We start from the raw sequence: 25,203 nt of genomic DNA on the forward strand, positions 1-25,203 counted from the left end.
AGTTTGCATTTATATTGCCCATATTTTATTAATGCTACTTTCTTTCTTTCTTCCTTCTATTTTTCCTTACCATTAAGAAACGCAAATGCTTTGAAATGACCACATGACAAGAAAATAAAATTTTGACAAGGAATAGAAAAGGAAGCTAGATCTATGCCCGATTTTCTTTGACCCTGTCTGGCTTTCCTTCAGATTTGCTAGTGCTAGTTTTCCTGGCTTCTTTCCTGCTGCTGTACTTTTCATATTCAGCACACTGAAAAGCTTGAATTGTTCCCTTTGTTAACTCAGAAGCCTGCAAATGATGAAAAGATTACATATTCAGCAGGTCAAATCTGAGACAGTTTTCTGAATTAAAAAAATATTTTGTGTTTCATAGCCTGGTCTAAAACTAGAGAAATTGAATAAACTAATGTCTGGAAAAGAAGAAAGAGTTTATGTCAGATGTTTATGTTAAGCACTGGTTAATTTTAGCATATAGACCCCAAACATAGGAAACATAGTAGTATGTAACCAAGATATTGAAAATACTGTCTAATTCAAAACACCTAATATTTGCCAAATAAATATTTGGCTTTCTAATAAGAATAGCACATAAATGCAGATCAACAAATTTGGTTCTTTTTTGTAGTTAGATGGTTTTTATATTTCTGGACACCAGGGTGTGCTAGCCATCACATGTAAATATGGATGAATATTTATTTTCTGGTTGGTTAGGAATGTGCACATCCTTTAGTTGATGTGGGTAACAGATGTCTTGTGGGTAACAGATGTCTTGCCTTTTAGAGACGAACTGGCAAAGAGTGGATAAAAGGGGATAATTAAAGGGGTAGGAGGAGACAAAAGCAAAGTACAATCTTCCTTGTGGTGAAAAATCTAATAAACCTCCTTATTATGGGTAATTGTTTTCCTTCTTCAACTTGATTTGCTGTCCCTTTCTATAGGACTCAAGTACACTGTAATGGGAAAGTATAAAATAAACATGAGACAAGACTACTGCCTACTAACAACCAGATTTATTCTGTCACAGAATATTGTAGTGTAATTGACTCAATGAACATCAGTTTTTTTTGAAAAGACAAAATATGAAATCATGTCTAATCACTAATGGCAACTTATATTGTAATTGGCAGCATAAAGGTTCTGTGTTGAGGATGGTTAATGTAAATATAGTTGAGTTATATGTCAAATGCAGTGATATAGTGGACTGGTGGGAAATGAAATATGAGAGGCTGAGTATGTCGTATGTTACTTATTCATCTTAGGCCCTATTTAGTTTGCTGTTTGTTCGCTGTCAGTCCTATCATACTGCCAGTTGAACTGGAATAAATGGGAACATGTAGCAGATGTTTGAAGCCATTATCATTAACAAATCCTCAATTTTGCCAGTGTTTTTCATCGTGCAAGATTTAAAGTAAGGTGTCACTTTCTGTCTTAACTGTATCACCTAGGTCTATATTATTCTTATGATTTGTACCTTTTACTTTTAACCAGAGTAAATTTTTATAGCTTGTTAAACATTCAGTGAGTATCCACATAATTTCTTGGTAAGAACTATTATGTAATCATTTTTATAAGGAGCCAGTAGTGCTTCAAAGAGAAAGTATCAGATTATGTACTCAGAGCCTTACTTAATACAGAATTTAGATAAAGCTGTAAGGTGAGATTATTTATTTTAGATGCAAGGCACATGATATTGAATTTTATTTGACTGCATGTCCCCTCAGAAAATAGGTAGGTAGAATTCATTTCAAAAATACCAACTGTGTTTTAAAGGCTATTGGAATAATACAGATCAGAATCCTAGTTTTCAATTGTTAATTAGTTATCAGCTTCTTTCTGCTGTATTAGAATTCTATTTTATTCACAATTGCTAGAAATTTGTGGGGTGGGAGAATTGTTCACATACCCATTTTTTTATGGCACCTTACTCATGAAAGGTACCATTGCTTGAGTAGTCCAGAGACTGTTACATAAGTCAGTCACTTTGTCTTTCTGAGCCTCATTTTGTTATGTATGAAATGGAGATAGTGACAACTAACTCCCACAGTTGCAGTGGGATTATATGAGATGATGAATGCATGTGAAACTGACATATATTTAATTGTTGAGTGCTTTATGATTGTCTTCACTCAGTGGATTCATATTCCTTAGTTAGTTGTGTCAGTTGCTAAGTTTCTCTTGGAAATAGAGCGTCCAAGGAGATTCTGATGAAATGTCCAGTGACAAATGGTTTGAGATTGTGTGTCAGAAGAGTTACTCTTTTTCCTACCTTTAGCCCCTTAAAATATGAAAGTGAAGAATAACCATAGTGCAACAAATGTCTTTTTTTTTTTTTTTTTTTTTTTTGAGACGGAGTCTCGCTCTGTCGCCCAGGTTGGAGTGCAGTGGCGCAATCTCGGCTCACTGCAAGCTCCGCCTCCCGGGTTCACGCCATTCTCCTGCCTCAGCCTCTCCGAGTAGCTGGGACTACAGGCGCCCGCCACCACGCCCGGCTAATTTTTTGTATTTTTAGTAGAGACGGGGTTTCACTGTGATCTCGATCTCCTGACCTCGTGATCTGCCCGCCTTGGCCTCCCAAAGTTCTGGGATTACAAGCGTGAGCCACCGCGCCCGGCCACAAGTTTCTTAACATTAAATGAGTTTTCCTATTTTGTAATTGTAGATTTCCATAAGCTGTAAATAAGTAGGGTCATAAAATATTGGTGTTATGTAAGAGTTTAAGATTTTTGGACCCACTTTCCCTATGCTGTTCATTTTCTATTTTCAGAGGACAACATTGAGGCTCTGTAAGGTTAAATGTCTTCTCCAAAGTCAATCAGCAAGTTAGTGACAGAGTGAGGGCTGGGACCTTTGTCTTTTCCTGAATTCTTTGGCTGGACCATCACCAGATACTACCTGCTGTGTGACCGTCTAGAATCTAGTCTGGGTCATTAAAAGAAGGAGAGCAGTCAAATCACTCTTGACAGAGCAGAAAGAGATGCATTTCTTTATTATGCCTTTTAAAGGGTCTCTGCACCCTAGTTCATTTGGCTATTCCTTTATGAGTTACAAATATATTTTGATTGTTTCGCTTGTTTGCATAAGGCAACTGACCTTACCTCCTTCAGTAGTAGGAGAGATAGTCCCTAAGTCTTTATATAGTATTTCCTATGTGCCAGACATTGGTCTAACGGCTTTATATAGGTTAACTAATTTATTCTCCACAACAACACTATGAGGAGATATATTATTATTAGTCCTGCCTTTCATATAAGAAAATGGAGGTAGAGGAGACAAAGTGATGCCTAAGATTACAAAGTTAGTATAATCAAATTTGTAAGATTGGAACTGGAGAATACTAAAAAGATTTCATTGTCAGTAGAAACCTAGATGAATGCTTGCCCATGATATGATTTCTCTTTTTGCAAGGAAAGTGCCTTGAAACATGTTCTAAAGCACTAGATTTTATCTATATCGCTCTATAGAATCCCAATCAAGTTAGAATATATGGTTCTTCTGTATCACATAAATATTGATGAAAAAGTGTATTTATTAATGTTGGTCACCACTAGAATAAATAGGAAAGTCAGCTGTTATGCTTGGTTCAATGCTGATAACAAAACAATATTTTATTTTAGGATTGTATTTCCCTTAGGATACCAGTAATAAAAATGTTTTTAGAAATGATGCTTCATCAGTTAAGAAAAATTATTGATAGAAGAGAATAATTTCTATATGATTGATATAGAATTTGTTCATTGTTAAATATTCAGTCATATAGGAATAGTACCCATTTTTGCTCCCATATCGGTATTTGAAGTTAAGTAAAAGTTGTCATTTATGTATCAAATATTTTACAAGTACAAAAGCAACTCCAATTTGAGCGATTAGCAATTTAAAGACTTTAATTTTACTAACAATGATTATATGGTAAAAATTTGAACATTTAGATAATTATGGAAGGGAAGTTGTGATTTAACAAAAAGTTCATTACATTAGTAATACATTTATTTATTTTTGTTTTTGTTGCATTTGCTTTTGGGGTCTTAGTCATAAATTTTTTACCTAGGGAATGTTGAAAATAGTTTGTAGGTTTTGTTCTAGAATTTTTCTGGTTTTAGGGCTTAGAGTTAAGTCTTTAATTCATCTTGAGTTAATTTTTGTATAATGTGAGAGGGGGATCCAGTTTCATTTTTCTATGTGTAGCTATCCACTTTTCCAAGAACCATTTATTGAATAGAGTATCCTTTCCCCAGTGTCAGTTTTTGTGTGCTTTGTCGGAGATCAGTTGGTTGTAAGTATGCAGCTTTATTTCTGGATTCTCTAATCTGTTTCATTGGTCTATGTGTCTACTTTTATACCAGTACCATGCCGTTTTGGTTACTGTAGCCCTATATTTATAGTATAATTTGAAGTTGGGTAATGTGATGCCTCCAGATTTGTGCTTTTTGCTTAGGATTACTTTGGCTATTCAGACTCTTTTTTGATTCCATAAAAATTTTAGGATTTTTTTTCTAATTCTGTGAAAAATGATGTGTTTTGATAGGAATTGCACTGCATCTGTAGATTGCTTTGAGCAGCATGGTCATTTTCACAATATTGATTCTTCCAATCTATGAGCATGGGATGTTTTTCCATTTGTTTGTGTCATCTATATCTCTGCACAACCAAAGAAATAATTAACAGAATAAACAGATAACCTACAGAATGGGAGAAAATATTTGCGAAGTATACATCCAAAAAAGGATATATCCAGAATCTACAAGGAACTCAAGAGAATCAGCAATAAAAAAGCAAATAATCTGATTAAAAAGTGGGCAAATGACACGAACAAACACTTCTCAAAAGAAGACATACAAATTGCTAACAAATATATGAAAAAACGTTCAACATCACTAATCAGCAGGGAAATGCAAATTAAAATCATAGTGCGATACCAGCTTACCCCAGCCAGAATGGTCACCATTAAAAAGTCAAAAAACAATAGATATTGGTGTGGATATGGTGAAAAGCAAATGCTTATACCCTGCTGATGGGAATTTAAATTGTTACAGTGTCTATGGAAAACAGTATGGAGAGTTCTCAAAGAACTAAAAATGGAACTACCATTTGATCCAGCAATCCCACAATTGGGTGTCAAAAAGATACCTGCACGTGTATGTTTATTTCAGCATAGTTCACAATTGCAAAGATATGGCATCAACTTAAGTGCCCATCAACTGATAAATGAATACAAAATGTGGTGTGTGTGTATGAGCATGTATATATATATATACACACACATATATATATGGTGTGTATGTTTGTGTATATATGTGTGGCATATATACCATAGAATACAACTCAGCCATAAAAAAGAATGAAATAATGTCTTTTGCAGCGACTTTTGATGGAACTGGAGGCCATTATCCTAAGTGAAGTAACTCAGAAACAGAAAACAAAATACTGCATGTCCTCACTAATAAAAGGGAGCTAATCTATGAATATGCAAAGGCATACAGAGAGACGTAAAGGGTATTGGAGACCCAGGAGGTGGGGGAGGGTGGGAGGGAGGTTAGGAATGAAAAATTATCTGTTGAGTACAGTGTACACCATTTGGGTGATGGGTACACTGAAAGCTGAGACTTCACCATTATACAGTTCATCCATGTAACCCAAAACAACTTGTACTCCTAAAGCTATGAAATTTAAAGAATTTTAAAACAATAATACAAAGCTTATTTAGTATTATACTGTTTAGAAACAATATATTTAAATGAAATTTGAATAAATAACTCAACCACTAGACGCTTCATGCTAACAAATATTTTACATCAAAACATAAATAGGCACCACTTTGGACATGTGAGATGGTGGTGAGTGTGTTTGTGTGTGTGTGTATGTGTGTGTGTAGTAAGTGGAGAATGTTGGGGAGGTGTAGATAGTGAACAGATTAGTTTAACAAAGTGTAATTTTTCACAGTTGTATTGGTATAGATATTCTAAATTCTATTATTGATTTGCCTTACTTTATGGACTAACTAGATGTGCGCATTAAAGAAAATTACCTGAAGGTCATGGTGTCTGTTCAAATGATTCATTCTAATACACGTTCTTTAGTGAAGAGGGGAAATATAGTGGCTCACCAATGCCTTAAAGGAACTACGACAATAACAATTGTGTTAAAGTGTCACAGAAAATAAATATAAAGTGTCACAACTATTTTTTTAGAGACATAAGTATCTATGGTTAGCTTTGCGTTTAGCACATTTGCTTAAAAGTTTAAAGGAAGGAGGGCAAAGGAACAGAACACACTGAATTGTTTGGTTACACAGCTGCCATAACCCCACTTAAATGTTCTATGAGTGTTGCTGGACAGCTCCCCTTGGTTGCTGTGATACTGTTTCCTAGCATTTCCTAGGAGCTATTGATTTAGGAATGAGCTGGTTGAACTTAATATGGGGGTATTTAGAGCATGGATGAGGAAAATGCTTTGAATATAGTAGCAACTGGATAAATCACAAAAATATTAGCCATAGTAAATGATAATTGGACAGGATGTTTAGTGAAACACATGATGGAGAGGGAGTAAGAGCTTAGCATGTGTTTAGCAAGTGTTTTTATTTAAACCCTTTTTCCATTTTCATTAAGATTGAATTTATATTCCCAGGTATTATCAAATAAAGTGGCATGATATCTTTTGTATTTTAAATCTTTTTGCCTTACTCTTTCCAGGACTGAAATGTGTATGTCTTTTGTGTGATTCTTCAAACTTTACCTGCCAAACAGAAGGAGCATGTTGGGCATCAGTCATGCTAACCAATGGGAAAGAGCAGGTGATCAAATCCTGTGTCTCCCTTCCAGAACTGAATGCTCAAGTCTTCTGTCACAGTTCCAACAATGTCACCAAAACCGAATGCTGCTTCACAGATTTTTGCAACAACATAACACTGCACCTTCCAACAGGTAAGGGGTTTATCTTTGTTCATTCCAAATTTAATTTTACTCTTGGGAAACTATAAGAATGGTAGGAATCAAACTGTCTTATGTTTCTTTAAATAAGAAAATCTGTTTTACAGTTCTCTTTTTGATTTTGGCTGGTAAAATTCTCTAGAGTCTAGCTGAGGTTGAGTTTTTTAAAAATTGCACATCATTGTCAAAACATTGACAATAACGTAACAATTTTGAAGAAATTTGTCCACGTGAATTGTATTTTTGAAATGATTAATGAACCTAAAGTCAAATGTAAATTTTTATGGATTTTTTTAAAAAGAAATTGAGATTGCTTCTTGGCCTTTTGGCTAAGATCATGTGTAAAAGACATTGAGATATATACTGAGAAGAAAAAGAGCATAACTAAAAATAGCAGATTGCCAAGTTTTCTGGGGACAGAATCTTTTTTTCAGGGGTATCCTCTGCATATCTTCTTCATCTACCCACATTCAAGTGAGAGCACACCCCAGAGAGATACAGGCAGAATGGAATTGACCCTTCATCATTGTTCAGTTATATTTCTGCCTTTCGTCAAATTATACAGTGCTTTATCCCAATTTATAAGAAGCTAAAAATCCTGATCTGGCCCTTTATCAGGAACCCGGGATCTGAAACTTTGGAAGATATTAAGGGGCATGTAATTCTGAATTTAAAACTAGTTTATGATGTGAAAATAGTCCTGCTATTGAATTTCTTTAAGATTTTTAATATAACAATAATTTAATGATTATCAATACAGATGTATCTATACAGAGATACATATACTTCCTTACAAATTAACATTTTAAGGCAATGTTATCCAATCTCAGGTGTTCATATATCATCATATCAATATACCACTGAAGTACTTTTGACCTATTTTTTAAATAAACCACCTTTTAATTGAAAAACATTTATTTTATAAAATATAGTATCACTACCACAAATTAAAAACCAGTGTACTTGCCCTAAATAGACGATAACTATGTAAACAAACAAACAATGCTCCTGCATTTCAGTTAGGTATTTTGCGTTTTCTCTTTTTTAAAAGAGAGAAGTGTAAAAGACATATTAGCAGGAAAGGAGACTTTTTCTTACAAAATCCGAAAAAACTAAGAGAATAAGAGAAGGAATCATAATATGACTCAGTGTTATGTAATATCATGTTTGTTTTCCATCCCAATTCATCTCAGAAAAAAACTCTTAAAGTAATTCCATGTACCAGCACTAGTACTTGACCCAATCCTTGGAAACACTGTCATAAGGCGTTATCATGTATATTGCAACCTCAAAAATTATACTTGGCATATTTCATCCCTGAACGCTACTTGCAGTCATGGATTTTAGACCACACTTACTCTCTCTATCTCAGATGCCATAGACTTCCTTGCTTTGTTGGTGATCTGGGATCTATTATGGGCACTTGTTTCCTTATATTTCATCCCCCAGTTTATCTGTGCACCAGAGACACCTTAAAGTGAAGGCTCCTTATGTTTAATGGTCTTCTCCATAGCCAAATACATAGGATTTTAGGGGTAAAAAGGAGAGTCTCCTCTTTAGCTTTGGCAGTGACTTGTAATGTGTCTTCCCAATGGTGAATGATCCTCAAGACTACATTCTTTGACTATAACAAAAGGTATTAGAGGGCAAGATGTCCCATATGCAATTGTGCAAATCAAACGTACTTAAGGCAGCTAGAATGTAGGTCCTTCCCAGCCCAGCTGTAAGCTCTACCAAAGTACTGAGAGGTCTATATGTTCTACCCTTAAGTTAATCAGTAACTAGTCTTTCTTTTTCAACAATCAACTTTATTAAGGTCTAATTTAGGTATAATAAAATGCACATGTTTTATTATTTATTTACTTATTTACAAAAAAATAGTTGCTTTATCGAGAATATGTGTGATGAACAGTGGGAGGACAGCGGGTGATTAGATCTGGGTAATTAGCATATTCATCATCTCAAACCTTTATCATTTAAAATGCACACATTTTAACTATATAGTTTGATGAGTTTAGACACATACATATGCCCATGTAACCACCACCACATCTCCATTACCTCAAAATGTTCTCAGTCCCACTTCCACCAGGGCTAGACCACTGATCTATTTTCTATCATTGTAGATTGGATTTATTTTTCCTAGAGTTTCCCATGAAAGGAGTCATTATGAAACATTTTTTGAAGGGGGGAGGAATTGGCTTTCTTCAGTCAGCATAATGTTTTTGAGATTCATTCATGTTGCTGGGTTTGTCAGTAGATTACTCCTTTTATTGCTGAATAATGTCCCATTCTATGGATATATTACAATTTAAAAAAATCCACTCATCCATTGATGTGCATTCAGGTTGTTTCCATGTGGGGCTGTTATTTGCAAAGCTGTTACGAGCATTCACATACAAGTCTTTGGATATGTGCTTTTATTTCTCTTCGAAAATACCTAAGAGTGGAATTGCAGGGTCACATGATAAGTATATGCTTAACTTTATTGTCTCCCAAATAGTTTTCAGACTGCTTATAACATTTTATATCCCTAACAGAAATGTGTGATAGTTTCAGTTAGTACATATTCTTGCCAACACTTGGTATAATCAGTCTTTTTAATTTTAGTCATTCAAGTGGTTTTTGTGTTGGTATTTTATTGTGGCTTTAATTTGCATTTCCCAATAATTAATAATGTTAAATTATTTTTCATGTGTATATTAGTCATCATTTATGTATCTTCCTCTATAAAGTGTCTATTTGAGTATTTATTAAAAATTGAGTTTTTTTGGCCAGGTGCGGTGGCTCACGCCTGTAATCCCAGCACTTTGGGAGGCCAAGGCGGGCAGATCACAAGGTCAGGAGATCAAGACCATCCTGGCTAACATGGTGAAACCCCGTCTCTACTAAAAATACAAAAAAAAATTAGCCAGGCGTGGTGGTGGGTGCCTGTAGTCCCAGCTACTCAGAAGGCTGAGGCAGGAGAATGGCGTGAACCCAGGAGGTGGTTTTTTTTTTTTTTTATCTTCTTCTGGTTGAATTGGAAGAGTTCTTCGTATATTCTGAATACAAGTCCTTTATCAGATAGATAAATTGTGAGTATTTTCTTCCATTCTATGGTTTGCCATTTTGTTTTCTTGAAGGTATTTTTTACAGAGCACAAGGTTGAAATTTTGATGAAGTCTGATTTATCTTTTTTAAAAAATTATGATAGTTTACTAGTTTTGTGTCCTGAGTTTTTGTCTACCCAAAATTCATATGTATTTTTATGTTTTCTTCCAGAAGTTTTAATATTTCAGTTTTTACAATTAGTTTCAATCTTTGCATTCAGTTTCAACTTAATTTGTGTTATTATGTGAGGTTAAGGTGGAGTTTTATTTTTTCCATGTGGATTTGAAGTTCTTCTAGCACCATTTATTGAAAGTCTATTCTTTACTCATTGAGTTATGGTGGCACTTTGGTTGAAAATAAAGTAACTTTATATATGTGGGTATATTTCTGGCCTCTTCTGTTCAGTTGTTCTATATGCCTTATACTATCATCAAACTGTTTTGATTATTGTAGTTTTATAGTAAGTATTGAAATCAGGTTTTGTGAATTCTCCAACTTTGTTTTTCCAAATTGATTTGCCTGTTGTAAGTCCTTTGCATTTTTATCTAAATTTTAGAATCCACTTGACAATTTCTACAAAAACACACGCTGAGATTTTGATTAAACTGAGTTGAGTATGTAGATTAATTTGCAGAGAATAATCATGTTCACAATATTGAACTCTTAATCCACGAACATATTATTTTTTTTCTTCACCTAGTTAGTTCTCCAGTTACTCTTAGCAGTGCTTTGTAGGTATCAGAGAACAGGTCTTACAAATATTTTGTTGACTTTATCTCTAGTGCATGTTTTTGATGCTAGTGTGAATGGTATTTTTAATATCTCAATTTCTAAATGTTAATTGCTAGTATATGGTAATAAAATTAATTTTCCCCTTTTTATTTATGATATCCTGAAAGCTTGTGAAAATAACTTATAGGCTGGGTGCAGTGGCTCACGCCTGTAGTCCCAGCACTTTGGGAGGCTAAGGCGAGCAGATCACTTGAGGTTGGGAGTATGAGACCAGCCTGGCCAACATGGTGAAACCCGTTCTCTACTAAAAATTAGCACGTGCCTGTAGTCCCAGCTACTTGGGAGGCTGAGGCGGGAGAATTGCTGGAACCGGGGAGGCAGAGGTTGCAGTGAGCTGAGATCGCGCCACACTGCACTCCAGTCTGGGTGACAGAGTGAGACACCATTTCAGAAAAAAAAAGAATGAAAGAAAAGAAAATAAGTTATATTAGTTCTAGTAGCTTTTTTCTAGATTCTTTGGCATTTTCTGCATACATAATCATCTTATCAATGAATATAGACCAGTTTTTATCTTCTGTTCTGATATATAGAAGATACAGAATTTTACTTCTTTTCCTTGCGTTTTTGCACTGGATGAGACGGCCAATGTAATGATGAATAGGAGTGGTGACAGAGTGAAGATCCTTGCCTTTTTCTTGATTCTAGGAGGAGTGCATTCATTCTTTTACCCTTAAGTATGTTGTTAACTGCGGGTTTTTTTGTAGATGCCTGTTATCAGTTGAGGGAATTTACTTGTATTCCTAGTTTGGTGAAAGTTTCTCTTTAAAATCATGAATGGATATTACATTTTTAAAAAGTAGCTTCATGAGTTTATTGAGATTATCATGTAATTTTTCTTCTTTAGTCTGTTCATATGATGAATTGCATTAATTGGTTTCAAATGTTATCTAAAATAGGAAAGATATGTGTTGTCTGGCCACTAATTAATGTCTACAAGAAATGCTATGGAACATTTAATTAAACTTAAGCTTCTTTTTAATTAAAAAAAATTTTTTTAAGACAGTGTCTTGCTCCATGGCTCACTGCAGCCTTGAACTCCTGGGCTCAAGCGATCTTTCTACCTTAGCCTCTTGAGTAGGTGGGACTACAGGCACATGCCACCACGTCTGGCTAATTTAAAAAAAAATTTTTTTTTTGAGATGGGGTCCTACAGTGTTGCCCAGACTTATCTTAAACTCATGGCCTTAAGCAATCTTCCTGCTTCAGCTTCCCAAAGTGCTCGGATTACAGGCATGAGCCACTGTACCTGGCCAGATGCAAACCTTTTTATTTGAAAAAATTGGGGACTTTCAGGCTGAGCACTGGATGATGAAGCTAGTGCCAACAACTCCACTGTTTCTGTGTCATCAGTGAGTGTGATTGACATCTCCCCCTCTGCCTGTAGGGATTTGTCAATTTCAAAGTGATCACAAAACAGGAAATATAGAAATGTACTCTGAAAAGTAGACAGTGTGATATTTCTACAGTATTTGATAGTCTGCATCATGGTCATGTACTACACAGTAGAAGAAAGGTCGGGAGGTGACCAGAAGAGGTTGGACAAAATCTCGGACTTCCCTTTACAGTTTCACCTGAAAGCCAAGTGGATCCTTGCCTCTCTGGCTCTTTCATCAGTCACCCCAGATGGTGGGGTCATTTCTGGGTAGCCGACTTGATGTAAGTGCAGTAACTCAGTCTCATGCTTCAGCTGGTCCTCTCTTCTGTACTTAGATACTATTTGTTATGGTTGGGCCTTTGTTTTCTTTTTGTGTGTGTGACAAAATTTTTCTCCTGACTAGAGCTCATGACTCCCCTCCCGTCTCCCCCAGTAGGTGTGTATCCTTACAGTGGTTTCTGTCTGTGAGCCCCCTAATCAGTCCCCCTCAATTCTCCTCACAATTCCTTCCTGATTTCATGTAATTTCGGCCTTCTGTCTCTATTCAACATGTCTCTTAAACCCTTTTTTTCATATTTTCTAAGTTTTGAATCTTTGATGATTTCAATGTCTATAGTCTCTGTGAGTTTGGTTCTGCTGTTTTTGATTCTGCTGATTCATATTCTTGGTGACTTCTTTCCTTGTGTTTTTTAATGATTTATTTTATTGTGAGCTCATGGTCTTGGGAAACCTTATCTGGAGGAAACTTCTGAAGCCTGTATTTAAAATTTGTTCCTCCAGAGAAGATTTATATTAGCTTCTGCCAGCTGCTTGGGGGGTGTTACCAACCCAAAACCATTCAGTGTTTTGATTAGGTTTTTGGGGCCAAAGTAATAGAGTGAATTCTGACTCTAAGCCTGCCTGTAAGGGATACACACTTGTAGTGAGGAACTCTCAGATTTTTTGTGTGTGTTTTTTCTGCTTTACCCAGTCGGGCTTGAGACACACAAGCATATACCCTATCTCTCTCTGGAGAACTTTTTATTTTGTTGTCTTGTTTTGTTTTCATGGCAGTGCCATTCTTAGTTGTCTGATTTATGCAAAAATCGCTGATCTGACCTTTCACTGTTTCGGGAACCATATTTTATTTCCCAGCCTCGTGATACAGTGTGGTAAACTGAGCACTTCACCACCAAGAGCTGGCAGATGCCTCCAGGGTCAAGGCAGCCACAGTGCTCAATCCCCTCTCTGGATTTGTACTTTATTCTTGGCTGTCAAGCAATTCATTTATTTTCGCACCAGCTTTATCATAAAATAGAAAAAAATTGTTGATATTTTATTCAGCATTTTTATGTGTACTGTAGCAAGAAGGGTTTCTGTGGACATCTAAAGTGTAACTTGGCAAAAATGGAAATTCTAAGATAGTTTATTTTTGAAATGATGCTGGCATAATTATCTATCCATCTGGAAGAAAACAAGACTGTACCACAGTGTCATACCATATACAAAAATAAATTACAGCTTGATTAAATATCTAATTGTGAAATATAAAACAATTTAAATGTCAGAGAAAAATTTAGAAAAAAAGATTTTTTATGACTTTTTAGTATGGAACTGTTCTTAAGTAAGACAGGAAACCCAGCTGCTATAAAAGGAGAAGAAAGATGTAATTGACTTGATGAAAACTAAAATAAAAATGAATGATAAAAGATAACATAAATAAAATCAGAAAACAATTTAAATATTGGGTAGAAATGTAGAAATACTTGTAGTATATATGACTGGAAAAAGATAACTATTTAAAAGATAAATAGTGCGCGCGCATGTGTGTGTGTGTGTGTGTGTGTGTGTGTTAATTGCAAGACGGGTTGGGGAAAGAGAGAGGGTGCATGAGAGAGACTGAGAAAGGGGAAATGCTAAATGAAAAAAAATGAAAGGGCATAAACAAATTTTACAGAGGAGAAAATTCAAATGGGCAAATATTGAAAAGATGTTTAACCTCACTATTAGCTGGTATTCCATTTTTCCCACCTATTAGATGGGCAAACGTTAAAAAAATGAGGACGTTTTTAAATAAAAGTATCCGAAATTTAGATAATAATATCTTAATAAGGAAATTCAGTGACTCATATGACAAGAAATCTGGAAGTAGTCAGGGTCTATTGTTTATTAATAAAGAGGCTTGACAATGTCACCAGCCTACTTCCATATTTCAGTACTTCCAATAACCAAGCATACAAGGATGTGAGGCAGTATGAATAAGGACAACAGAAAAGAGCATATACCAGAAACAGACAATGGCTTCATATGTTGGAATTAACAGACAAAAATTATAGGCCAAATATTTTCCAAATGTAAAGAAACAAAAGGCAAACTTGAAAATATTTTTAGGGAATAGGAAACCATTAAAAAGTGACTTAGCAGATTTAAACAAGCACAGAAGAAAACTCTTAAAAATTAAAAATACAGTAACTAATTTACAAAACTTAGGGATAGGTTTAAGAACAATTAGCATAAGAATGATTGAGGAGAGAAATAGGGGTCTTAAATACAGGTCAGAAGAAATAATTTTGTGTGCAGTATATAGAGAATACAAATGGAATATATGGAAGAGAGAATGACAAATAGAGGAAAGTGAAAGAAGAGTTAACACATGGTTTCACATATGAGTCCAAAAGAGAGGGGAGAGAAAATTGGGCAAAGCAGTGTCTGCAAAGATAACAGCTCAAAAATTTTCAGAATTGAGAAGAACGCCAGTCCCCAATCCCAAGAAAGTCAATGAATATCAATAGGACAAATAAAAAGACTTCCAAAGCTTAACACATGATAATAAAACTACAGAACACCAAAGACAAAGGGAAGTCCTAAAAATTGACAGAGGAAAAAAGTTAATTAGAGCTGAATTTAATTTAATGTTAATGAATTTAATTGAATATAATGTTAAGTTCAGTTGAACATTAAATTCAATGAAACTCAATTTAACATTAAATTCAACTAAATAGATCAACATTAAATTCAGCTCCTTTGAATTGTCTTAATTAAATTCAATTAAATTGAATTCAATGTTAATCAATGAACATTTATTAACATGTTAGCCCAGGTAGAATTAACACTGTCTTCTCAATACCAAGAAGTGAAAAGAGAAATAGTGTAATTATATTTGCAATATTTTGAAAGAAAATAGCTAGCAACAGAATTCTATATCCAGCAAAAATATTTTTAAAGAAGGAGGGTAAGGAAGAGGCCCTTGTAAAGTAACAGAAATAGAGTGAGTTTGCTATTAGTGACCCCTTGATAAAGGAAATTCTGAAGGATGTACTTCAGGCAGAAAGAAAGTAACATCAAAGTTCTGACATGCAAGGAGGAATGAAAAGCAAAGAAAGTGAGAATATGTGACTAATTCTAAAGAACATTATTGACAATAACAGTAATAATCATATAGGGCTTTAAAAATATTAATATAAACCATCCATTCAGTGTAATAATGGCATACCAGATGTGTCAGGAGAGGGGCCAATGGAGTTAAAATGTTCTAAGGACCTTATTCTGTCTAGGAGAAGGGTAAAAGAATTTTTAAGCATTAATGCTTTAAAATGTGCCTGTTGTCATTTCTGTGTTACTTTTAAAAGAATAGAATGTGAGTATATTCTTTCTAATCTTCAGTATGGAAAAATGGAATAATAAAAACAAATCCAAAAAATGTCAAGAGGTCTGGGCATGGTGGCTCAAGTCTGTTATCCCAGTGCTTTGAGAGGCCAAGGTGGGAGTGTTGCTTGAGCTCAAGAGTTTGAAATCAGCCTGGGCAACATGGCAAGACCCTGTTTCTACAAAATTTTTTTAAAAAATTAGTCAGGCGTGGTGGCGTGTGCCTGCGGTCCGAGCTACTTGGGAAGCTGAGGCAGGAGGGTTGCTTGAGCCCAGAAAGTCAAGGATGCAGTGAGCCATGCTCACACCATTGCACTCCAACCTGGGTGCCACTGCACTCCAGCCTGGGCAGGAGCATGAGACCCTGTCTCCAAAACAAAAACAAAAACAAAAAAACAAAAACAAAACAGAAAAACCAAAAGAAGCCAAGAAAAGAGAGAAAAGGAAGCACATAGAAGATGTGACAAAGAGAAAGCACCCAAATATATCAGTAATAATTAAATGTAAATAATTTAATGTAGATAGACTTAGCATTCCAGTTAAAAAACAATGATTATCAAAGTGTAGAAAACAAATTCAATTAAATGTTTAAAATACGTATCTAAAATGTGGGTCTACAGAAATGTTGAAATTATTGTGATGGTAAATATATATCATACATATATTAAACAAAAGTGTTAGTTTACTTAAATTAATAGAAGACAAAACAGAATTTAATGCAAAAAATTACTAGAATTTAAAAATGTCGCTTTTTAACAGCTGAAGTTTCAGTTTACCAGGGATTTTTAAAGAAATCTAAATTTCTGTGTACTTAAGAATGAAGTCTCAAAAATAAAGAAAATATTTACAGATCTGTAAGGATGAATAGAGAAGTCCACAATCTCGGAGTGAGATTTCAACATACCACTGTCTTGGTAATTGATATTACAGTAGATTTTTTTAAATTAGGAGAATATACAAGGTTGAAACAACATGATTTATGAACAACCTACTTTTTAGAAAATTATAATTTACTGAACCTGGATAGTCTTGTGACATTAAAGAACTTGAATCAGTTATAAAATGAGCAGTAAAAATATATTCTCATTAAGAAAATTTCAAAGCCCAAAAGGCTCTACCAGAAAATTGTGCTAAACTTCCAGGAACAGGTAATTCTTACACAAACTCTTCCAAAGCGTAGACAAGGAGGAATCTCATTTTATGCAGAAATTTGATATCAAAAGCAAACAAAAACAGTATAGAAAAGGAAAAGTACAAGCCATTCTCATTCATGAACATATGTGCAAGCATCCTAACTTTGACCTGGAACCATATAGGAAATGAGACTCTGGGAGCCATAGTTCAAGTTTACCCAAGTTGACAAGAAAATGATCAAGCACAATGATAGACCTATTTTTTTAAGGCAAAGAAATGATTATTCCAGGCTGGGCACAGTGGCTCACGCCTGTCATCCCAGCACTTTGGGAGGCTGAGGTGGGCGGAATCCAAGGTCAAGAGATTGAGACCAGCCTGGCCAACATGGTGAAATCCTGTCTGTATTAAAAATACAAAAATTAGTGGGGCATGGTGGCACATGCTTGTAGTCCCAGCTACTCGGGAGGCTGAGGCAGGAGAATTGCTTGAACCCGGGAGGCGGAGGTTGCAGTGAGCCGAGATTGCGCCATTGCACTCCGGCCTGGTGACAGAGTGAGACTCTGTCGCCAAAAAAAAAAAAAAAAAAAAGAAATTATTATTCCTCAAGCCAAGATAATGGTTGCCCTGGGGGAAGGGATAAGGTTGTGATCATGTGGGGGTTTCTCAGAATGGGGGTGCCAATGTTGAGCAGGGAGGGGATTTACATGGTCATTTATAATTAACTGTTATATTCTACCTATATATTGTACATAATTTTCTGTATATTCATTATATTTCACAACAAAAGAAGAATAAAACATCAAGTTTCAAAGTAATGTGTGAGTATAGGTAAAAAATCTATGGAAGTTCACACATTCTGTTAATATCTGGAGTAGGTATTGGAGACAGCTGACAGGCAGAGGACATTCTTTAACTCTTCCCTTGTCAATTTGTATAGTGCCTGACTTGTTTTGTTGCACATATATTCTTTTTCTAATTAAAAAACCCTAATGAGTCAAAAGTTAATATGACTATAAATAAGTGTATCAAAGACATCTGGTTTTCTTCCATACCCATTTCACAGGAGAACTTAGACTTTTTAGCTGGTTATGTGGCTGTCTACCTAACAGATAATATTTTCAGCTACTCTTGCAGCTAAATGTGGTAATGTAACTAAGTTCTGGCTAATTAGATAAATGGCAGTGTTTTGGAGGACTTTGGAGAAGACTCATTAAAACAGCACTGTTGGCCAGGCATAATGGTTCACATCTGTAATCCTAGCACTTTGGGAAGCCCAGGCAGGAGGATCTGTTTAGCCTAGGAGTTCAAGACCAGCCTTGGCCAGATGGTGAAATTGCATCGCTACAAAAAATAAAGGAGTTAGGCTGGGCGCAGTGGCTCAAGCCTGTAATCCCAGCACTTTGGGAGGCCGAGGTGGGTAGATCACCTGAGGTCAGGAGTTTGAGACCAGCCTGGCCAACACAGCCAAACCCTGTCTCTACTAAAAATACAAAAATTAGCTGGGCCTGGTGGCACATGCCTGTAATCCCAGCTACTCACTTAGGAAGCTGAGACAGGAGAATCGCTTGAACCCGGGAGGCGGAGGTTGTAGTAAGGTGAGATCGCACCATTGCTATCCAGCCTAGGTGACAAGAGCAAAACTCCGTCAAAAAAAAAAAAAAAAAAAAAAAAGAACTTGCCGGGTATGGTGATGCACACCTGTAGTCCCAGCTACTTGGGAGGCTGAGGCAGGAGGATCCTTCAAGCCCAGAAGGCCAAGGCTGCAGTGAGCTATGATTGCACCAATATACTCTAGCCTGGGTGATAGAGCAAGACCCTGTCTCTTAAAAAAATTAAATAAAAAATACAAAACAGAATTGGCACATGAGTATATCACCATCATCATGCTGCCTGGATGCAAAGGTTGGAGTTATAGCAGCTGCCTTGGATCATGAGGATGATGGTTTCACTGTAGGACAGCAACAAGGGAGCTGACAGGGTCCTGACTGAAAACTTTATGAAGCCATCCTGCTGCTATTGGACTACCCATCTTCAGTTCTTTTTCCCATGAGGGAGAAAAACAATTGATTTATTTGGTTTCCTCTGTTATTTGTAGTTAAACCCAATTCTAATTAACGTAAAAGCAGCAAAGCAAGTCATCCAGAGAGGCAGCAAAGCAAGTCTACTGCCCATAAAAGGTAGAATTTTTGTTTGTAGATCAAATAAAACCTGTCTATGAGATAGGCCCATAGACAGGTTTTATTTGATCTACACAGTTTCTGGGAAAGGAAAATGGATTTGTTTATAATGTTAAACATTAAGAGTCTGCTATGGTCTAAATATGTTCCCCCTAAGTTCATATGTTGAAATTCTAACCTCTAAGGTGATAGTACTAGAAGGTAGTAGTCTTTTGACTTGATTAGATCAGGAGGGTGGAGCCCTCATGAACGAGACTAGTGCCCTCATAAAATGGGTCCAAGGGAGCTCCTTTGCTCCCTCCACCATAAGAGGACACAGGGAGAAGGTGACTTCTATGAACGAGAAAGCAGCCCTTCACCAAACATGGAATCTGCTGGCATGTTGATCTTAGACTTCCTAGCCTCCAGAACTATGAGAAATAAATTTCTGTTCTTTATAAGTTACCCAGTGTATGCTATTTTACAGAATGGATGAAGATAAAGTCTTAATATAAAAATCCAGATTCCTGGCTGGTCTTGAAAATTCAGAAGATATGACATCCTTGAGGTCTCATGCTATCAGTTGGCTGAAGCTGAATAGTGACTGACTCTTCTGTGTCAGGCATGGGCTTTTCTTATTTATTTCATTCATTCATGATGTATTGTGCTTATATCCACTGGCCTAGAGTTCCCACTATCAATAGTTTAGTTATATTTTAGCATAGTTGAGTTGTTCTGTTTAATACAATTTTGTATCTTACTTCCTTAATATTAGACAAGTATTTTTTTCCTGTGTAAAGGAATCCCATTTTGTTGCTTGGTTCCTTTATGGCTGGGTTGTATTTTGGTTTGTGACAGAATTGATTTCTGTAGACTCTGGGTGATAGCAGAGACATGCTCAGAGAAATCATGATGATGTCAAATAGCACCAAGAGCACCTTAACATTGTCCATGAAAATTCATCCAGAATAAGATCAGGAAGCCTGGGCTAGAGAAGCTGGAACTTTTTAGGGTTAATTTTGATAAGAATTGCTACTTAGTTCATGCTTGCACTAACTACAGCCCTTCATATGGAAATAGACTATTCAACAAAAAAAACCTTCAAATTTCAGGTATCTTTGTTCCCATTTTGCTACCGAAACACCCAGTGCTTAAAAGGGTAAGTGAAGTAATAATTTCTGATTTTTCCCTCCATATTTCAATATACTATTTTAATAATGCCATTATATTTTTCACTAATTCAAATAATTACTTTAATAAAGAAAATATGACAAAACATTAAAATGTGGGCACTTTATTAACTTCAGTACAATTTCTGCCTTCCTGTTCTGTTCTGAATTGCGTAAAGAGGAAAAGGAAAATTGATAATTTAATCAATTGTGGTAGGTGTATGATACATATTGATTAGGCACATGTCTAAATTAGAGTTTTTAAACCAAACCAAAGGTTTGCATTTGAAAGAAGATAAACTGCCAAAACATTAAAATCAAATTTATCAAAAACTAATAATTTTAAAGCAAACTGTAATTACAAGAATTGCAGACTCAAAAAGTGAGTGTTATTCTTTTGGGAGTTTAAAAGTCTTGTCATTTTCATTCCTCTTAAAAGACCCATTGTTGTTTCTTAACTTTCTTCTGGTTTTCTATTTGAGACATAAATTCATTACTCTAGTCAGGAAAAGGTGACATGTGCATGCTGAGAAATACTCACCGGACCCCTTGTGGAATTGTTCTGCCATCACACGAACAAATCCATCTATAGCTCACTCTCTGGGGACTCAGGGCACACCTGACAGGTGTGCCAGACAGGCTTTTTTCCCCCCTAAAATGAAAGGTGCTATGATTTTTATTGTTTGGAAAGTGCTCTGAAATATAGCATCTAAAAGTCAGACTTGTGTCTTAAAGTTTAGTATAGGAGGCATTTCTTGTCTCCAGAAACAAGTACACTGATTTACATTATGAAATTTTGTTCATAGAGATGTAATAGGAAATTGAAAGCAAAGTTTACAGCAAATTCTAATTGAGGATTGTATATTATATAAGACTTTACTCTCTCGGTTATTTAAATACCATTACATTTTTACTCAAATATTTTTGAGGTGATTATTACATATAGGACATTGAGCTATATGTAAGCTATATGTGAGCTAGGTCAAAATGTGATTATTTCACATCAGTTTTTTTCAAGTGAACAAGCTGCTTTGTGTGAATATATTAGCTGTGGAGAAGTTATGCTAGCATAGACTTTATCACAGAGAAGTATAACTTTCCCCTGTCATCAGTATTTTAAGTGTCTTCTGTGAATACAACTCTGTACTATGTGCTGGAGAAACAGAGAGATTAACATATGGGTGCTGCTTCCAAAGACTTTCATTTTTTTATGTAAAGGGTTGATTTAAGAAAAAAAGGACTCTAAAATATTTCTTGAATAATTACTATCTAAGTTCTTTAAAGACATGCATTATTTGAGAATATGTGTTTTGATAACAGAGATTAAGAGACTATCATTTCTGCTAGGTATGTGTCCTGAAATTAAGAAAACTGATTATGGAACTTATTTATATTCTGCTTACATTTTATTAAGCTTACCTCTGCTTGAGTGAAAGTTCTTTATACTTTTTATGACAGTGATTATATTCTTTAATCCAAGATTCTTGTTTATTTAAAGCGTAAAAATGTTATTCTTCTTAAATTCCAATGCTAATGGATAAAAGATTTGCAGCCTCTTGATGTTCGTCATCTACTCCCAGAAAACCAGCAGCACAAGGAGAACATGTCCAGGAAATATTTTTATGTGTGGCACTCCCTGTCAGCTATAAAATTATGAAACCTGGCCAGATGAAGATCGTTTATGCAAATAGCCATTTATAGACTGAGCACCAAACAATGGAATGGCCCATCAATAGCTCGTTTGATTCAGTTAAAAGGGAGAAATACTTGTCATGTTATTTCTGCCTCCATAATGGCTTGATTTGATCTCTGGATTAGAAAATCTTCTGCCCTTATTCAGTATATAAGGTTCATATTGATCCCAAATAACCCCTCTGACATAATTATGTTTGCAAAAGAGAGGCCATTTGCTGCATGGCAAATGGAGCATGTTGGAGGGATCTAAGCGAATTAACTTGTAATTGGATGATTCTTGGTGAAACTTACAATGGTCACTTGACCATTGTAAGGGAAGGGAGTCAAGGATGGGAGAGTGGAGGGGGTATCTGCCTGCAAACAGTAAGTACAGATTTACACGGGAGGACTAGACAAAAAAAATTGATGTTTGTGACTTAGCTCCTTAGCCCATTCTACTTCAAATTCCTATCAAAGTGCAGTTACATATTCTTTTATATTGGACTGATTCATCATGAATGGAATATCTCATGATAATCTTTTTCTTATTTTCCTCCCCCCCTCTCTTTTTTTATTTTTAAAAGAATTTTACTTTAAATTCTGGGATACATGTACAGAACGGGCAGGTTTGTTACATAGGTATACGTGTGCCATGGTGCTTTGCTGCACCTATCAACCCATTATCTAGGTTTTAAGCCCTGCATGCATTGGCTATTTGACCTAATGCTCTCCCTCTCATTACTCCCCACCCCTTGACAGGTCCCGGTGTGTGTGTGTTCCCCTCCCAGTGTCCATGTGTTCTCATTGTTCAACCCCCACTGAATAAGTGAGAATATGTGGTGTTTGATTTTCTGTTGCTGTATTAGTATGCTGAGGATGATGGCCTCCAGCTTCATCCATGTCCCTGCGAAGGACATGATCTCATTCATTCTTATGGCTGCATAGTATCCCATGGTGTAGATGTACCACATTTTCTTTATCCAGTCTATTATTGATGGGCATTTGGGTTGGTGCCATGTCTTTGCTATTGTAAATAGTGCTGTATTAAACATATGTGTGCATATGTCTTTATAGCAGAATGGTTTATATTCCTTTGGGTATATACCCAGTAATGGGATGGCTGGGTCAAATGGTATTCCTGGTTCTAGATCCTTGAGGAATTGCCACACTGTCTTCCACAGTGGTTAAACTAATTTACATTCCGACTAACAGTGTAAAAGTGTTCTGATTTCTCCATAGCCTCGCCAGCATCTATTGTTTCTCGACTTCATAATCGCCATTCTGACTGGCATGAGATGGTATCTCATTGTGATTTTGATTTACATTTCTCTAATGATTAATGATGTTGAGCCTTTTTTCATATGCTTGTTGCCTGCATAAATGTCATCTTCTGAGAAGTGTCTGTTCATATCCTTTGCCTACTTTTTGATGGGATTTTTTTCTTGTAAACTTGTTTAAGTTCCTTGTAGATTCTGGATACTGGACCTTTGTCCGATGGGTAGATTGCAAAAATTTTCTTCCATTCTGTAGGTTACCTGTTCACTCTGATGATAGTTTCTTTTGCTGTGCAGAAGCTCTTAGTTTACTTAGATCCTATTTGTCAATTTTGGCTTTCTTTGCAATTGCTGTTGGCATTTTCATCAAGAAATCTTTGCCCATGCCTATGTCCTGAATGGTATTGCCTAGGTTTTCCTCTAGGATTTTTATGGTTTTTGGTTTTACATTTAAGTCTTTAGTCCATCTTGAGTTAATTTTTGTATAATGTGTAAGGAAGGGATCCAGTTTTAGTTTTCTGCATATGGCTAGCCAGTTCTCCCAGTACCATTATTAAATAGGGAATCTTTTCCCCATTGCTTGTTTCTGTCAGGTTTGTCAAAGATCAGATGGTTGTAGATGTGTAGTGTTATTTCTGATGTCTCTGTTATGTTCCATTGGTCTATATGTCTATTTTGGTACCAGTACCATGCTGTTTTGGTTACTGTAGACTTGCAGTATAGTTTGAAGTCAGGTAGCATGATGTCTCCAGCTTTGTTCTTTTCACTTAGGATTGTCTTGGCTATACAGGCTCTTTTTTGGTTCCACATGAAATTTAAAGTAGTTTTTTTCTAATTCTGTGAAGAATGTCAGTGGTAGTTTGATGGGAATAGCATTGAATCTGTAGATTAATTTAGGCAGCATGGCCATTTTCACGATATTGATTCTTCCTATCCATGAGCATGAAATGTTTTCACATTTGTTTGTGTCCTCTCTTATTTACTTGAGCAGTGGTTTGTAGTTCTCCTTCAAGGTCCTTCACATTCCTTGTTAGCTGTATTCCTAGGTATTTTATTCTCTCTGTAGCAATTGTGAATGGGAGCGTATTCTTAATTTGGCTCTCTGCTTGTCTATTGTTGGTGTGTAAGAATGCTTGTGATTTTTGCACATCGATTTTGTATCCTGAGACTTTGCTGAAGTTGTTTATTAGCTTAAAGAGTTTTTGGGCTGAGATGATGGGGTTTTCTAAATATAGAATTATGTTATCTGCAAACAGACAGTTTGACTTCTTCTCTTCCTATTTGAATACCCTTTATTTCTTTCTCTTGCCTGATTCCCCTGGCCAGAACTTCCAATACTATGTTCAATAAGACTGGTGAGAGAGAGCATCCTTGTTTTGTGCTGGTTTTCAAAGGGAATGCTTTCAGCTTTGCCCATTCAGTATGATGTTGGCTGTGGGGTTGTCATAAATAGCTATTATTATTTTAACATATGTTCCATGTATACCTACTTTATTGAGGGTTTTTAATATCAAGGGATGTTGGATTTTATAGAAGGCCTTTTCTGCATCTACTGAGATAATCATGTGGTTTTTGTCATTGGTTTTGTTTATGTGATGGATTACATTTATTGATTTGCATATGTTGAACCAGCCTTGCATCCCAGGGATGAAGCCAACTTGATAGTGATGGTTAAACTTTTTGATGTGCTGCTGGTTTGCTTAGCTAGTATTTTATTGAGGATTTTCACATTGATGTTCATCAGGGATATTGGCCTGAAGTTCTTTTTTTGTTGTGTCTCTGCCAGGTTTTGGTATCAGGATGATGCTGGCCTCATAAAATGAGTTAGGGAGGAGTCCCTCCTTTTCAATTGTTTGGAATAGTTTCAGAAGGAATGGTACCAGCTCCTCTCTGTACGTCTGGTCCTGGGCTTTTTTATTTTATTTTATTTTTTTGGTTGGTAGGCTATGTATTACTGCCTCGATTTCACAACTTGTTATTGGT

At 35.8% G+C, this 25,203-nt stretch overlaps 1 protein-coding gene across 3 annotated transcripts in view; it reads left to right on the plus strand.

The window, feature by feature from the left end:
• Nucleotides 1-25,203, plus strand: part of ACVR1C (activin A receptor type 1C) — a 94,787-nt gene that overhangs the window by 35,587 nt on the left and 33,997 nt on the right. For all 3 annotated transcript variants that reach the window (XM_032755663.2, XM_058441849.1, XM_058441847.1), the window contains exon 2: nucleotides 6,693-6,923. In XM_032755663.2, coding sequence (XP_032611554.1) covers nucleotides 6,693-6,923 — 231 coding nt within the window. The remainder of the gene's footprint in view (nucleotides 1-6,692; nucleotides 6,924-25,203) is intronic.

The sequence above is a fragment of the Hylobates moloch genome, unplaced genomic scaffold (assembly GCF_009828535.3).
Source record: "Hylobates moloch isolate HMO894 unplaced genomic scaffold, HMol_V3 SCAFFOLD_1, whole genome shotgun sequence".
NCBI lineage: Eukaryota > Metazoa > Chordata > Mammalia > Primates > Hylobatidae > Hylobates > Hylobates moloch.